At 35.7% G+C, this 15,653-nt stretch overlaps 2 protein-coding genes and 1 pseudogene across 2 annotated transcripts; 1 reads left to right on the top strand and 2 right to left on the bottom strand.

The window, feature by feature from the left end:
- LOC114711866 (disease resistance protein RPP4-like) lies at nt 1-3,694 on the bottom strand (annotated as a pseudogene).
- Nucleotides 3,695-3,763: 69 nt separating this feature from the next.
- Nucleotides 3,764-4,826, top strand: LOC114711867 (phosphoglycolate phosphatase 1B, chloroplastic-like). Its single transcript, XM_028896297.1, has 3 exons — nt 3,764-3,890; nt 4,428-4,528; nt 4,638-4,826. The coding sequence occupies exons 1-3, from the start codon at nt 3,764-3,766 to the stop codon at nt 4,824-4,826; spliced, it is 417 nt and encodes a 138-aa protein (XP_028752130.1).
- Nucleotides 4,827-12,202: 7,376 nt separating this feature from the next.
- Nucleotides 12,203-15,304, bottom strand: LOC114711868 (putative disease resistance protein At4g11170; the record flags this gene model as incomplete). The annotated part of the gene is made up of 5 exons (XM_028896298.1): nt 14,754-15,304; nt 14,419-14,487; nt 13,423-14,236; nt 13,017-13,310; nt 12,203-12,922 (listed from the first exon to the last, which is right to left on the bottom strand). Coding segments are annotated over exons 1-5 (2,394 nt in total), but the record flags the coding sequence as incomplete, so codon positions are not given.
- Between the last annotated feature and the right edge of the window lie 349 nt (nt 15,305-15,653).

Consider the following 15,653-nt stretch of genomic DNA (forward strand, 5'->3'; position numbering starts at 1 on the left):
TTACCTCTCTATTTCCATTTGCTCAACAAATTTCTGACATTCTGAGACAGATACTGGCCACACCCCGCATTCTTTGATCATTAACTTGCTTGTTTCTCGTTTGCTAGGGATCATTGCATGGTTATACGCAGAGAATTCGAAGCGAAGCTTTACGTTAGCGAAAGACTGTTGATTTCTGCTTCGAATTTCATCCACAATCATTTGACTTGCTGAGTCATCAGTCCATATAAAAACATCATCAGATTTCATATCTGGAAGAACCGTGCCATGTGTTGAATCTGCCGCTTTAAAACCTTCCAAGTAGCATGTGCACCCAAAAGCTTGACTTCCACCGTTAATTTCTGAATGAACATCAACTACAATGCAGAAGAAGAAACTCGTCAGGTCTGAAATTTGAGGGAGTTCAATAGTTACGGAGCTTTGTGCTGCCCTGTATTTGATCCACTCTGGTACTTTGCTTCCGGTAACACAAATCGTATAACGATGGATGGAGTTATATTTATGAATCGAACAATCACCCATGTACTTATATTTATGCAATAAACAATAAGGTATAGAATAAGCAGCAGCCTCCATGATATTGTGAAGCGATTGTTCAATCAGTTGCACACAGTTATTGAATCTGAAGTACATTTGATCACCACTTGATCTCCAAGTTGACACAATTTCCAACGACTTGCAATCATCGGCAATTAGGGTTGCAATGGATGGTGGTAGTTCTGGTAAAGAACGAAGCCTCCTACAACCCATTACGTCAAGATATCTCAATCCTAAAAGATGCTTAGTGTTACTGGGGAGGTCAATTATGTTACCGCACCTCTTCAGCGTCACTTCTCTCAAAGACAACATGCCATCGAAAAAGATATGTAGCTTCAAATCATCAATGATTTCACAGTCGTAAAGCCTAAGAGCATTCAAACTTGTCAAGCAGGATAATTGGTCGGGAAGGTTCACAAGTCTTAAGCCTCTAAGACCGATACTTTTCGAGTTACTTGAACGCGCTACAGACGAGTGCAAGATTTCAATTCCTGTTTCGTCTAATTCCAAGTCTCTCAGTTCATCCGATGACACTGAGAACTCCTTGAGATTCCAGCACCTGAACACGTCGATATATTCTAGAGATCTTAAATGTAACTCACTTTTTAGACTCTCAAGTTTCTTGCAGTCGCGTAAGTTCAACTCAACAAGCGAGTAGAGGGACAAGATTGAGGAATGAAGAGAGCACAAACTTTCGCATTGCTCAAGTTCCACCACTTTGAGATTCAAGCATTTGGAGAGATTAGGCAGCTCTTGTAGTTGTTTGGAACCACTAAGGTCTATCTCTTGTAAGCTCACAAAATCCTATACCAGCAAAGAGAGACAGTTCAAATGAGGACACCGAGACGTTTCAACTGAATGAAAAACATGAAACACAAATAAGGTTATACATACATGAACTCCGTTCCAAAGCTTTTGTAGATGGCTATCGCGCATGCGGAGCTCAACAAGTTTTTCGGGACAAAAAGTGGACGGCAGAGATTTAAGGGGGAATCCATACCACTCTAGATACCTCAACTTATTAGGAAGAAATTTGAGACCTTCTGGAAGGTGCACATGACTTGAGGAAGTGTGGAAAGGAGAATAACTATTAGAATAAAATTTGAGATATCTTATATTAGGCATCTTCTTGAAAATGTCAGCTTCCAAATGTACATCTTTAATTTGAGAAACATCCAACATTATTCCTTCAACTTTCTTTGATCCCTTAAAAAAGAGAGTAAAGAAAACATAGGAAGTAAATTATATAGTAATTACATTCACATTATTCATAAAGTAACAAGTATATAGGTTAGAAAAGAAAGTATGAATTTCTTACCATGTTATTAGCCAAAACATCATAAATTTCTTCAAAATTGTATAATCTACTACGTCTTCCAGGTTCATCAATACACTCTTCACGGACTATTTGCAAACCCATTTGTTGTATTAAATCATGCATTTCAACACGTGAACCATCACAGACGTCTATGAGAGCTTTGTCATGAAGCGTTCTTACCCCAATTGCTCCACAGAAGCCAAAGCTATCTAATAAACTGATTACAAATTCTGTCAGCTGTCCCACCAAAAAGCAAGCAATGTCTAGAAATATTGCCTTCTCCTCCTCATCCAATCCATCATAACTCAACCTTAACACCTTTTGAATATCTTGATGAGGACTCTTCTCAAGTTTCCTTAAATCACTCTTCCATTCAATTTCACTTCTACCACGAAGATATGAACCCAAAACTTTTAAAGCCAACGGAATTCCTTGTGCGTAAACAACTGCCGTTTTTGTTAGTTCTTCATACCCCATTATGGGTAGGCTAGTGCTGAAGGCATTCAAGCTGAAAAGTTCGAGGGATTGATGGAACTCCAATTCCTTAACCTTATATATTATGTCAACTCCTTTGCTAAGCACGTGCTTGTCTCTTGTTGTGATGAGAATTTTACTTCCTGGCCCAAAGCAAAAAGGTTCTCCAACCAAGTCTTCTAATTGCCCCTCCGTACTGATATCATCAAGAACAACAAAAACCTTCATACGACTAAGCCTCGACTCAAGAAAAGAGGTTGAAGTATCAATAAGGGAATCATCCCTTAGTAGACGAGAGAGAAATTTACGGCGTAATTCAGTAAGTCCATTTTTAGACTTTGCTCTTATATTTTCCAAGAACCAAGAATAATCATAATGGGAAGAATATTTTAAAAATATAGTTTTGGCAATGGTTGACTTGCCGATACCCCCCATGCCCCATATTCCAATGGTTTTTGTTTTGGCATCTTTCAACAATAATTCAATCTCTGCGCAGTTGTCCTCAATGCCTATGAGTCTTTTTAGTTCAGCTGTGGGGTACTTGTGATTCAGTTTCTGCAATATGTCTTTGACAATCTTTTGAATCAATTCGGATTCATCCCTAACATAAGAAAAATAAAAGGCCAAAGAGGAAAAATCGCAATTAAGCTCAAGAAATTGATTTATTAAAGACAAATGATAAATGATAAGTGATAAATAAACAGACAGTAAATTGTAGAGTGTATAAATATAAATGATAAATGATAAAGACCTAAAAATGTTTACCAAAAATTGAATAGAATGTCTTAATCATTTGATCCATCACGTAAATCTCTGCAAACGCCATCATTTATGAATAGAAGAAAATTAATGAGTTTATTAATTACCTGAACGTGTGAGAGTCATAACCAGCTAAGTTTGCAGTTTCATTGAGAGCTTGCTTCCACATTTGCATCTTGTGTTGGTCAACCTTGAGATCTCTCTCATATCTCTCAAATGCTTGCTTGTAAATGCCAGTCTGCTTGCGTACATGAGATGGGTCGACTTTATAGAAGACAGGAATGACAATCTGTCCTTGAACCCTTTTGCAATGGAGTATATGGGCGAGTTCATCCAAGCACCATCTTGAAGAAGCATAATTTTCAGAGAACACCACCACTGATACATATGAATCCTCGATAGCTTGCAGAAGTGATGGTGAGATCTCATCTCCTTTCACGAGTTGGTAGTCTATGTAGGTTCTGATTTGTTTTCTGCAAAAAGCATCATAAAGATGGCTAGTGTGAAGTTGGAGCGAGTGTCCTCACCCCTAAAGCTGATGAAAACATCATTCCTCTTGGGGAGGGATTGAGCAGAGGAAGAGGATGAGGCAGCGACCAGGGCCATATCTCTATCTGATCGAGCAGCAGGAAGAGCACTGTATAGTATTGGGAACTTTTTGAAAATAAATCAAAGATGGAGTATCAGAAGATGCAGACGAGTGGAAAAAGAAACAGGCTGCGCGGTTTTGTTTTGATAGGCTTAGTAATTTCCTTGAAGAATGTAATTAACAGTGTGCCACTTTATGACTTTCAGTCAACAAGTGAGGCTAATTAATGAGGAGGCGCGTCTGTGGATGCCATGCAATTTCCAGGAAGGAGGGATTGATTTGATTAGCCTTCATCATCAAAAGAGTACAACTTTGTGACTTGGTAGTCAAGAAGATAAGTTGTTATTCTCTAATCTGAAACGTTAAACTGGGGTTAGTTACTGATGAACTTCAAATTAATTTCCAGTTTCCTTGAGTTTAATTCCCCTGCCTTACAACAATAAATCCAAGCTAAGAAAGAATTACTTAGAAAAACATTAATAACTATTGGGAAAATTAGATAAGAGTAAGGCTTGCTTGAAATTTTTATAATCATTTAAATTATTTTTGAGATAAGTATTTCAGATTTTAATATATTATGTAGGCTCATTTAAAGTATTTCAGATTTCATCCTGTTGAGCTGTACTTCAAGTTTCAGTATAGACATCATTAAAACTTTCTTATCAATATGAAATTTCCTCATACTTCCCCCCTGAAGTTAATAATCTATCTAATGCTCCAATAATTAGTACGATATCTAATTGATTTTAGGTGGGGGATCTCTGGTTGGTGCTATTAGTGGATCTACACAACGTGAGACCCTAGTGGTTGGAAAGCCCTCAACTTCTATGATAGACTACTTAGCTAAGCAAGTAAGCTTTTACATTTCCCTATTTTGCATTCTTGACGTATGAATGAAAGAACTTGACATTTTGGTCAAGAAGCTTGCCCTGAATCTGGTCTGATATCCCCAAATGACAGATTTGCATGGTTGGGGTCAGACTAGACACTGATATTTTGTTCGGACAAAATGGCGGCCGCAAAACTCTTCTTGTGCTGCCAGGGGTAACCCCATTGGCCATGCTTCAGAATCCTAACAACAACATACAACCAGACTTCTATACCAACAAAATTTCGGATTTTCTTTCCCTGAAAGCTGCACCTGCATGATCCTTTCATGGCATTGTCTTCTGTTCCAGGTGTCAAACGATTTTTCTTAACAAATATTTATCATGTTTCAATTACTTGTTTCCGTGTCTTGTTATAATTTTTAAAATAAGAACATGATATGTCCTGTTATATTGTGTATTCAAAATCATTGTTATATATTTTTGTCTCCCTTGAAACCATAATTTAATACTAGTAGATGATGATAAAAGGGATCAAACTAGTTGGGATTCCATGTTGAGTTCTGCATCATATGATAACAATCAGTTATTCATTTGAGGAAATATTGGAGTATCCTAGTAGTTGATACTAATCTCATATCAGCACCATTTAATTAGTTTCTCCTTTGCTCTGAAAATTTCGTTTTTTTTCCACTATCGTAACTTCTATTAGAGGGGATAAAAATCTAGAATGACGAGAAAAATATGGAGAAGAATCTAAATTATGCGGAAATAGTGGGCAGAGGATGCAATTAAACCCACAGCTTACAACTGGTGATTTTACAGTCTTGGAAATATCCCTAGTCCTTAAAAAATAATATAAAAATAAAAACAAGAATGAAATTATAATGTGATGAGAGATAAAATAAACACAATGTATCTCTCTTTTTATCAAATTAAAATAAAAAGCTTTGCTAATAATAATAACCATCAGATACTACTTATGTCTACAACATCTTCAACAGGAAACACTCTGGTCAACTTGACAAAATTCGAAGACCAAGTCTACAACATCCTCAAGATACTTGTGTAAAATCATACAAATATGTGGTACTTCAAATTATCAATAAAACAAACCAACCACACCAGAATATGTCCATAAAGCATGCTAGTAACCAGCAAATATACATTCTCTTTCACACAATTCAAAATGCAATTTATAACCAGCAAAAGCCATATTCAATTCTCAATTTCTCCTCACACTTCTCTTTTTCCTTACCTGAGACTTTGCCTGTTAGAGGGTGACCCCTAAACAAAGTGAGATAAAATAAGTTTAATTTTCCTAATATCATATGAGTAAAATCACTACAAAAAAATATGCTTTTAGTGACGGAATTTAGCGACGAAATTTTTTATTTAATGACGGAATTAGCGACGGAATTTGTTTCGTCGCTAATTCCTTTGTTGCTAATTGATTAATGACGGAATTTCAATTCCGTCGCTAATTACCGACGGAATTTTTCCGTCGCTAATTCTTGATAGAAATTTCTATCACAAATTAGCGACGGAAAAATTCCGTCACTAACTCGATTTTTTAAAAAATAAAATAAAATGCCACATGGCATCTCTACCAATTGCCACGCCATCACTGGGGATCACCAGTATGTGTCGCTGCCACCTCACCTCCACCTGCCACGTGTCACACCTCTGCCTACCACATGTGCCTGCCACCTCACCTCTACCTACCATGTGTGCGCCACGTGTTATCACCACATAATTCCTTCCTCAAAGTGACTTCTCCATGGTTTGAACCTAGGACCTCCTCCATGTGCACGTACGGCTTTACCAGTTGAGCTGCAATGAACCTGTTGACTTATTATGTAAAATTAAATATATATTATATTATTTTACTCGAACAATTATATATACATATATATTATTAAAAACTAAAAATATACTATATGATAATTTTAATCATAACTATTTTAATGAAAAAATAATTTTTAAATATTTGTTTTACTATTTTTTATAATGTTTTATTTTTTAAAAAAATATTTTTAATATAATTTTAATTTCTAACGACACTAATTTTGAATTTTAAATCATAAATATTTTTTATAAATATTTTTAAATTTATTTTTAATTAACATTGACAAGATATACAATTTAATTACATATATTATATTATGTATATGTGTTTTATATATTTGAAGAAAATCATTTACAATTAGTCAAAAAATCTTGTTATTCAAAAAATAACTATTATAATAAAATCTAATAAATTATTCTATATAAAAAATTAAATAATTTAAATAGATTATGATAAACAGTATTCTCCTACTTGTATATATATCCTATATAATTTATTTTCTTAAAATTTGTGACGGAAACAAATTCCATCGCTAATTTCTAACGGAATTGCGATGGAATTTCCGTCGCTAATTTTTTTGACGGATTAGTGATGGAATTTTCTAACGGAAAAAGATTCCATCGCTAATTCCGTTGCTAAATATTTATTGACGGATTTTCTGACGAATTAGCGACGGACAAAAATTCCGTCGGTGATCCGTCACTAATCCGTCGAAAAAATTAGCGACGGAATTTCCGTCATAATTCCGTCAGAAATTAGCGACCGAATTTGTTTCCGTCGCAAATTCCGTCGCTAATCAGCTGTTTTTTTGTAGTGAATAATGCCCATAACACTGCAACCTAGTGGCATAAATTTTTTTTTGACAAGTAGGAGGCTGCAGGTTTGATCCGTTTGTAATTTCAAACCATTTAGCATGCGCTTTCATGCCTAACTCAATAGACAAACAAATTAAAGAATAAACAATTTTTCTTAATTTATGAGGAAAATAAAATGCAAAAATAGAAACCTGGTAAAGAGACAGAACAATTAGAAAACATCTGAAGAAATGAGCTTATATGAGCAAGCGTCAAAATAAATCCTTAAACCTTAAGTTATGTTCAGTTTTATCCCCCCTATTTTAATGTTGTCTTAACCCGATGTTTTAACCTATACTAGCTAAGCTATTTAATTATATAATAATTTATTTTTAACCTATTTCTCCTTATTTCTTCTCCATTCATTTTCTAAATTCCTTCAAAAATACCAGTGAATCAATTTAACTAGTCTCCCTCAATTAAATTAATCTGCAAATTTTAGAAATCTTACACTAAAGCATAGTTTCATTAGAATTAGATTGTTCGAGTATGAAAAATAGCTTAGTGCATATAAGACAATCTCACTTGCTTTATTAGTATTTTTTTTCCAAAATATATTTTCAATTCCTTTTTTATATAACTCAGTCTTCTCTTTTTCCATCTAATTAAAATTCAATTGACTTTGTCTTTCTTCTTCTTCCCCCCCCCCCCACCATGTTTGATGGTCTGGCCACGCTTTTAGGCCGAGCTGAAGAGATAGTCAAGAATAGACATCCTAAATTAATGAGGAAAATGCAGAAATAGAAGCTTAACAGAGGGAAAAAATAATCATACAGAGAGAGAGAGAGAGTGCTTGCCTAGAGAAAGTAGTTCAAGTTATATCCACTCTCAAAGTAGGGTACCCATTTCATTAATTTGAGAGTATACCTAACAAACTTTTAAATCTCCACTAGAATACACGTGTGCGGGGGGGGGAGAGGACATTTGTTGCCATGGGTACCCTCATCAAAGTCGATCTTTTTTCTTCTTTTTTTTTTAACTAAAGTGGTAGTTGTTGCTCTTCAACATCTTGAGGCCTCTTCCTTTTCCTCTCTATTTCCATTTACTCAACAAATTTCTCACATTTTGAGACATAGGCTGGGCACACCCCCCATTCTTTGAGCATTAACTTTCTTCTTGTCCTTTTGCCAGAGATCATTAACTTCCTAAACCCATAAATTACAGCAGAGAATTCAAAGCGAAGCTTTATGTTAGTGAACAACTGTTGATTTCTTCTTCTAATTTCATCCATTATCCCTTTATATGCCAAGGCAGCATTCCATATCAAAACATGATCGGGTTTCATTTCTCGAAAAACCAGTTCAAGTTCTGAATGTGCCGTATCAAAACCTTCCAAGTAGCATGTGCATTTCAAAGAAATCCTAAAATTAATTTCTGAATGACCACCGAGCACAACGCAGAAGAAGAAATCCGCTGAGTCTGAAATTCGAGGGAATTCAAAAATCACGGAGCTTTGTGCTGCCCTGCATTTTAACCACTCTGGTACTCTGCTTCTCGGAACACAAATCGAACAACGATCCCTGTAATTCTTATTTTTATGCGATAAATAATAAGGTATGGAACAAACAGCAGCCTCTATGATATTGTGAAGCGATTGTTCGTTCAGTTGCACACAATTCTTGAATGACAAGTCTACTGGATCACCACTTGATGGTCTACAAGTTGACACAATTTCCAACGACTTGCAATCATCGCATTGTAGGTTTGCAATGGATGCTGGTAGTTCTGGTAAAGAACGAAGCCTCCTACAGCCCCTTATGCTAAGAGATTTCAATCCTAAAAAGTGTTTAGTATTACTGGGGAGTTCAATTAAATTCCAACAATCAATCAGTTCCACTTTTCTTAAAGACAACATGCCATCAACTAAGACTTGTAGCTTTAAATCATCAAATTTGTCAGGCAAGATAATTGGTTGGGAAGGTTCACAATCCTTGAGCCACTGAGACAGAGCTCTTCCAATTTACTTGAACACCCCACAGACGAGTGCAAGATTTCAATTCCTCCGTTACCTAAATCCAATCCTCTCAGTTCATCCGATGACGCTGAGAACTCCTTGAGATTCCAGCAATTTATCACATTGATATGCTTTAGAGATTTTAAATGTAACTCGCTTTTTAAACTCCCAAGTTTCACGCACCCAAATAAGTTCAACTCAACAAGTGAGTGGGGAGACAAGATTGAAGAATGAACAGAGCACAAACTTTATAAACAAGAATTATTAGTGTGGGGAAAAACAATAAATATAAATATTTTAAAATAATTTAATAATTTTTTTAATCTTCTTAAATTAGCCAACTTGATTTTCTGTTAAAAGTCAAAGGCAGTACTTTTGTTGGACAAAATGGCGGCCGCAACACTCTTCTTAAGCTGTCAGGGGTAACCTCGCTGGCCATGCTTCTAAATCCCAACACACAGACAACCAGACTTTTGTTGCAACAAAATTTCCTATTAAACCTAGGCGGTCAAATATAAGCCTCAACGGTGAATTCAAAGCAAAGCTTTATGTTCAAGCCGTTTGGAAAAAAAGGAAAAAAGCTTTATGTCAGTGAACTACTGTTGATTCCTTCTTGTAGTTTCCTACCCTCCAAGTAGCTTGCCCATTGGAATACCATCTACAAAGTTAAATTGAAACTGTAATATGATGAGAGATAAAATAAACATTATATATATATATATATATATCTCTTTTTATCAAATTAAAATTAAAATTAAAATAGAAAGCTTCGCTAATAATAATAGCCATAAGATACTATTTATGTCTGCAACATTGACAATTCAAAACACTTTTTGTCAAATGAAAACACGCTGGGAACTTGACAAAATCCGAAGACCAAGTCTCGAACATCCTCAATTGAGTTGTTTGAATCCTTAAGATACCCGTGTAAAATCAGACAAATGTGGTACTTCAAATTATCAATAAAACAACCCAACCACACAAGATTATGTCCATAAAGCATGCTAGTACCAGCACATATACATTGCTCTTTTCACACAATTCAAAATACTCTTTCTAACCAGCAAAAGCCATATTCAATTCTCAGTTATCCTTGTTCTTATCTTTTCCCTTACCTGACTGACACTTCACTTGTAAGAGTGTGATCCCTAAATAAAGTGAGAGGATGATAGAAGAAGAAGAAGATTAATATTCTCAATTATAATGATAAGCTGCTAATCATCACTCCATTAAGATTTCTGGAGATCCTGAGTCATATGCCACAACTCACAAATCCTGCAAACAAGAGAGTTGGATGAAGTATTGAAAGAAATTGAGAAAGAAAAATGTTAGGTGGGCTTTACGATTGATTATTTTGATTCCTACATTGCAATTTGCATGTTGTTATAATTAATAATTGTAGTGCATAAATAGTATAAATGTATTTCCGTTGTTTGAATCAGAATTTACAGTTGAAGACAACCTGCTTTCAAAGAATCAAGAATCACTTCCATCAAGAGAAGGGGAAAAAATTTTAATATGCGATGACAAATTGCACTTGCAAAACTTTAAGAGGAATCTAAACAAGGTGCCTCTAAGAATGAGATTCTTCATTTAATGCAGAAAAAGTTCAATTTTCTTAATATCATATAAGTAAAATAACACCAATTACATTGTAACCTAGTGATATAAACATTTTTTTACAAGTAGGAGGTTGTAGATTCGATCTGCTTGTGATTTCAAACCATCTAGCACACATTTTCATGCCTAACCCAGTAGACAGACAAATTAAATGATAAACACTTGTTCTTAATTTATGTGAAAAATAAAATGCAAAAATAGAAACCAGGTAAAGAGACAACAAAAATTGGGAAGCATCCAGAGAAATGGGCTTATGCGAGCAAGCTTCAAAACATTTCCTCAAACCCTAAATTATGTTCAATTTTCTTCCCATAATTTTAACGCCACCTACAATGTTGACCAATGCATGTTGTGAAACAATGCTTTGACCAATGCTAGCTAAGCTATTTAATTATATAATAGTCTATTTTTAACGTATTTTTCCTTATTTCTTCTTCTTTCATCTTTCAAATTCCTTCAAAAATACCTATGAACCACTTTAACTAGTCTCCCTCAATTAAACTTATCTAGAATTAGATTGTTCAGGTATAAAAAAAATAGCTTAGTGTGTAAAAGACAATCTAACTTGCTTTATTAGTTTTTCTTCTTCAAAATAGATTTTCAAATCCTTCTTTATATAAACACTGTTCATGAGGAAAATGCAAAAATAGAGGCCTAATAAATAAAGCAGTTTTGGGGGGGGGGGGGGGAGATTACTTGCCTAAAGAATAAAGAAGGGAGTTCAGATTATATCTACTCTTTAAGTGCTGGCATGTGTACCCTCATCAAACTCCATTTTTTTTTAAGTGAGGCGGTGGTTGTTGCTCTTCAACATCGTGAGGTCTCTTCCTTTTCCTCTCTATTTCCATTTGCTCAACAAATTTCTGACATTCTGCGACAGATACTGGCCACACCCCGCATTCTTTGATCATTGACTTGCTTTTGCCAGAGATCAGTGGGTTATCCCCAAAAGGTACAGCAGAGAATTCAAAACGAGTCTTTATGTTAGTGAACAACTGTTGATTTCTTCTTCTAATTTCATTCACTATTGTTTCATCTGCTACGGCAGCCCATATAAAAACATCATCAGAGTTCATAGCTCCAAAAGCATCTACAAGTACTGAATGTCCCGTCGGAAAACCTTCCCAGCAGCATGAGCAGATCAATCTTTGACTATCACAGTAAATTTCTGAGTGAACATCAAGTACAATGCAGAAGAAGAAACCCATTGAGTCTGAAATTTGAGGGAGTTCAACAGTTATAGAGCTTTGTGCTGCCCTGTATTTGATCCACTCCGGTACTCTGCTTCCGGGAACACAAACCAAACAATGACCCCAGTAATTCTTACTTTTATGCAATAAATAGTAAGTCATAGAATAGGCAGCTGCCTCCATGATATTGTGAAGCGATTGTTCATTCAGTTGCATACAGTTCCTGAATGAGAAGTCTATTGGGTCACCACTTGATGGTTTACAAGTTGACACAATTTCCAACGACTTGCAACTAATGGCAATTAGGCAGTTAATGGATGGTGGCAGTTCCGGTAAAGAACGAAGCCTCCTACAATTCCATACCCTAAGCAACTTCAATCCTAGAAGATGCTTAGTATTATTAGGGAGTTCAATTATGTTACCGCACTCAAGCAGGTACACTGCTTTTAAAGACAACATGCCATCAAAAAAGATATGTAGCTTCAAATCATCAATGATTTCACAGTGTTCAAGATTAAGAACCGTCAAACTTGTCAAGCAAGATAACTGGTCAGGAAGGTTCACAAGTCTTGAGCCTCTAAGATTGAGCTCTTCCAATTTACTTGAACGCGCTTCAGACGAGTGCAAGATTTCAATTCCTGTTGATTCTAAATCCAATTCTCTCAGTTCATCCGAGGACACTGAGAACTCCTTGAGATTCCAGCACCCCATCACATTGATATCTTGTAGAGATCTTAAATGTAACTCACTTTTTAGCCTCTCAAGTTTCTTGCACTTATATAAGTTCAACTCAACAAGCGAGTGGAGAGACAAAATTGAGGAATGAACAGAGCACAAACTTTTGCAATTCTCAAGTTTTACCACTTTGAGATTCAAGCATTTGGAGAGATTCGGCAGCTTTTGTAGTTGTTTGGAACGACTGAGGTCTATCACTTCTAAGCTCACAAAATCCTATACCAACAAAGATAGGTAGAAAGTTCAAATGAGATCACCAACAAGTTTCAATTAAATGAAAAACATGAAACACAAATAATTTTATACATACCTGCACTCCGTTCCAAAGCTTTTGTAAATGGCTATGGGGTAGGTAGAGCTCAACAAGTTTTTCAGGACAAAAAGTGGACCTCAGAGATTTAAGAGGGAATCCATGCCACTCTAGATACCTCATCTTATTAGGAAGAAATTTGAGACCTTCTGGAAGGTGCACATGACCTGAGCTGCTGCCAGAATAAAATTGGAGAAATCTCATATTAGGCATCTTCTTGAAAATGTCAGCTTCCAAATGTACATCTTTAATTTGAGAAACATCCAACATTATTCCTTCAACTTTCTTTGATCCCTTAAAAAAGAGAGTAAAGAAACCATAGTAAGTAAATTATATTGTAACTACATTCACATTATTCATAAAGTAACAAGTATATAGGTTAGAAAAGAAAGTATGAATTTCTTACCATGTTATTAGCTAAAACATCATAAATTTCTTCAAGATTGCATAATCGACTACGTCTTCCAGGTTCATTAGACTCTTCACGAACTATTTGTAAACCCATTTCTTGTATTAAATCATGCATTTCAACACATGAACCATCATAGACTTCTATAAGAGCCTTGTCATGAAGTATTCTTATCCCAATTGCTCCAGAGAAGCCAAAGCTATCTAATAAACTGATTACAAATTCTGTCGGTTCTCCCTTAAAAAAGCACACGATGTCTAGAAATATTTTCTTCTCCTCATCATCCAATCCATCATAACTCAACCTTAACACCTTTTGAATACCTGGATGAGGACTCTTCTTAAGTTTGCTTAAAGCACTCTTCCATTCAACCTCACTTCTGCCACGAAGATATGAACCCAGGACTTTTAAAGCCAATGGAATTCCTTGTGCATAAACAACTGCCCTGTCTGTCAGTTCTTCATATCCCATTATCGGCAAGCTAGTGCTGAAGGCATTTAAGCTGAAAAGTTCAAGGGATTGATGGAACTTCAATTCCTTAACCTTATATATTACATCAACTCCTTTGCTAAGCACATGCTTGTCCCTTGTTGTGATGAGAATTTTACTTCCTGGCCCAAAGCAAAAAGGTTCTCCAATCAACTCTTCTAATTGCGCCTCCGTACTGATATCATCAAGAACAACAAAAACCTTCATATGACTAAGCCTTGACTCAAGAAAAGAGGTTGAAGTATCAATAAGGGAATCATCCCTTAGCAGACGAGAGAGAAATTTACGGCGTAATTCAGTAAGTCCATTTTTAGACCCTTCTCTTACATTTTCCAAGAACCAAGAATAATCATAATCAGAAGAATATCTTAAAAATATGGTTTTGGCAATGGTTGACTTGCCGATGCCCCCCATGCCCCATATTCCAATGGTTTGGAAATCTGTCAACAATAATTCAATCTCTGCGCAGTTGTCCTCAATGCCTATGAGTCCTTTTAGTTCAGCTGGGGGTACTTGTGATTCAGTTTCTGCAATATGTCTTTGACGATCTTTTGAATCAATTCGGATTCATCCCTGACATAAGAAAAATAAAAGGCAAAAAAAGAAAAGCGCAATTAAGCAGAAAAAATTGATTTATTAAAAGCAAATGATAAATGATAAGTGATAAATAAACAAAGAATAAATTGTATAGAGTGTATAAATATAAATGATAAATGATGAAGACCTAAAAATGTTTACTAAAAATTGAATAGAATGTCTTAATCATTTGATCCATCACGTAAATCTCTGCAAACTCCATCTTTTGTGAACAGAAAAAAATTAATGAATTTATTAATTACCTAAATGTGTGAGAGTCATAACCAGCTAAATTTGCAGTTTCATTAAGAGCTTGCTTCCACATTTGCATCTTGTGTTGGTCAACCTTGAGATCTCTCTCATATCTCTCAAATGCTTGCTCGTAAAGGCCAGTCTGCTTGCGTACATGAGATGGGTCGACTTTATAGAAGACAGGAATAACAATCTGTCCTTGAACTCTTTTGCAATGGAGTATATGGGTGAGTTCATCCAAGCACCATCTTGAAGCAGCATAATTTTCAGAGAACACCGCCACAGATACATATGAATCCTCGATAGCTTGCACAAGTGATGGTGAGATCTCATCCCCTTTCACAAGTTGGTAGTCTATGTAGGTTCTGATTTGTTTTCCGCAGAAAGCATGATAAAGATGGCTAGTGAAGTTGGAGCGAGTGTCCTCACCCCTGAAGCTGATGAAAACATCATTCTTCTTGGGAAGGGATTGAGCAGAGGAAGAGGATGAAGCAGCAACAAGGGCCATATCTATGCAATGGAGAAGCAGGAAGAGCACTTTGTTGTCTTGAGAACTCTGGAAATAAATCAGAGATGGAGGATGAGAGGCTGCAGATGATTAGTGGGAAGAAGAAAGAGCCCACGCGGTTTTGTTTTGATTGGCTTAGCAATTTTCTTGAAGGATGGAATTGGTTCGTTCGGTAAAGTCGCCAACTTTATGACTTTGACTCAAAAAGTGAGGTTGACGAGTAGGCGCGTCAGTGCACGCCATGCAATTTCTAGGAAGGAGGGATTGATTTTTTTTTTTTTGGCCAAACAGAAGGAGGGATTGATTTGATAAAAGAAAAAAATGTTAAACTAAGGTTAGGTACTGACGACCTTCAAGTTAATTACAAAGTACAAACTTTTTGCCCAAAAAAAAAAATTACAAA

Source organism: Neltuma alba, unplaced genomic scaffold (genome assembly GCF_004799145.2).
Source record: "Neltuma alba isolate B1F8T4 unplaced genomic scaffold, ASM479914v2 tig00011322_pilon, whole genome shotgun sequence".
Taxonomy (NCBI): domain Eukaryota; kingdom Viridiplantae; phylum Streptophyta; class Magnoliopsida; order Fabales; family Fabaceae; genus Neltuma; species Neltuma alba.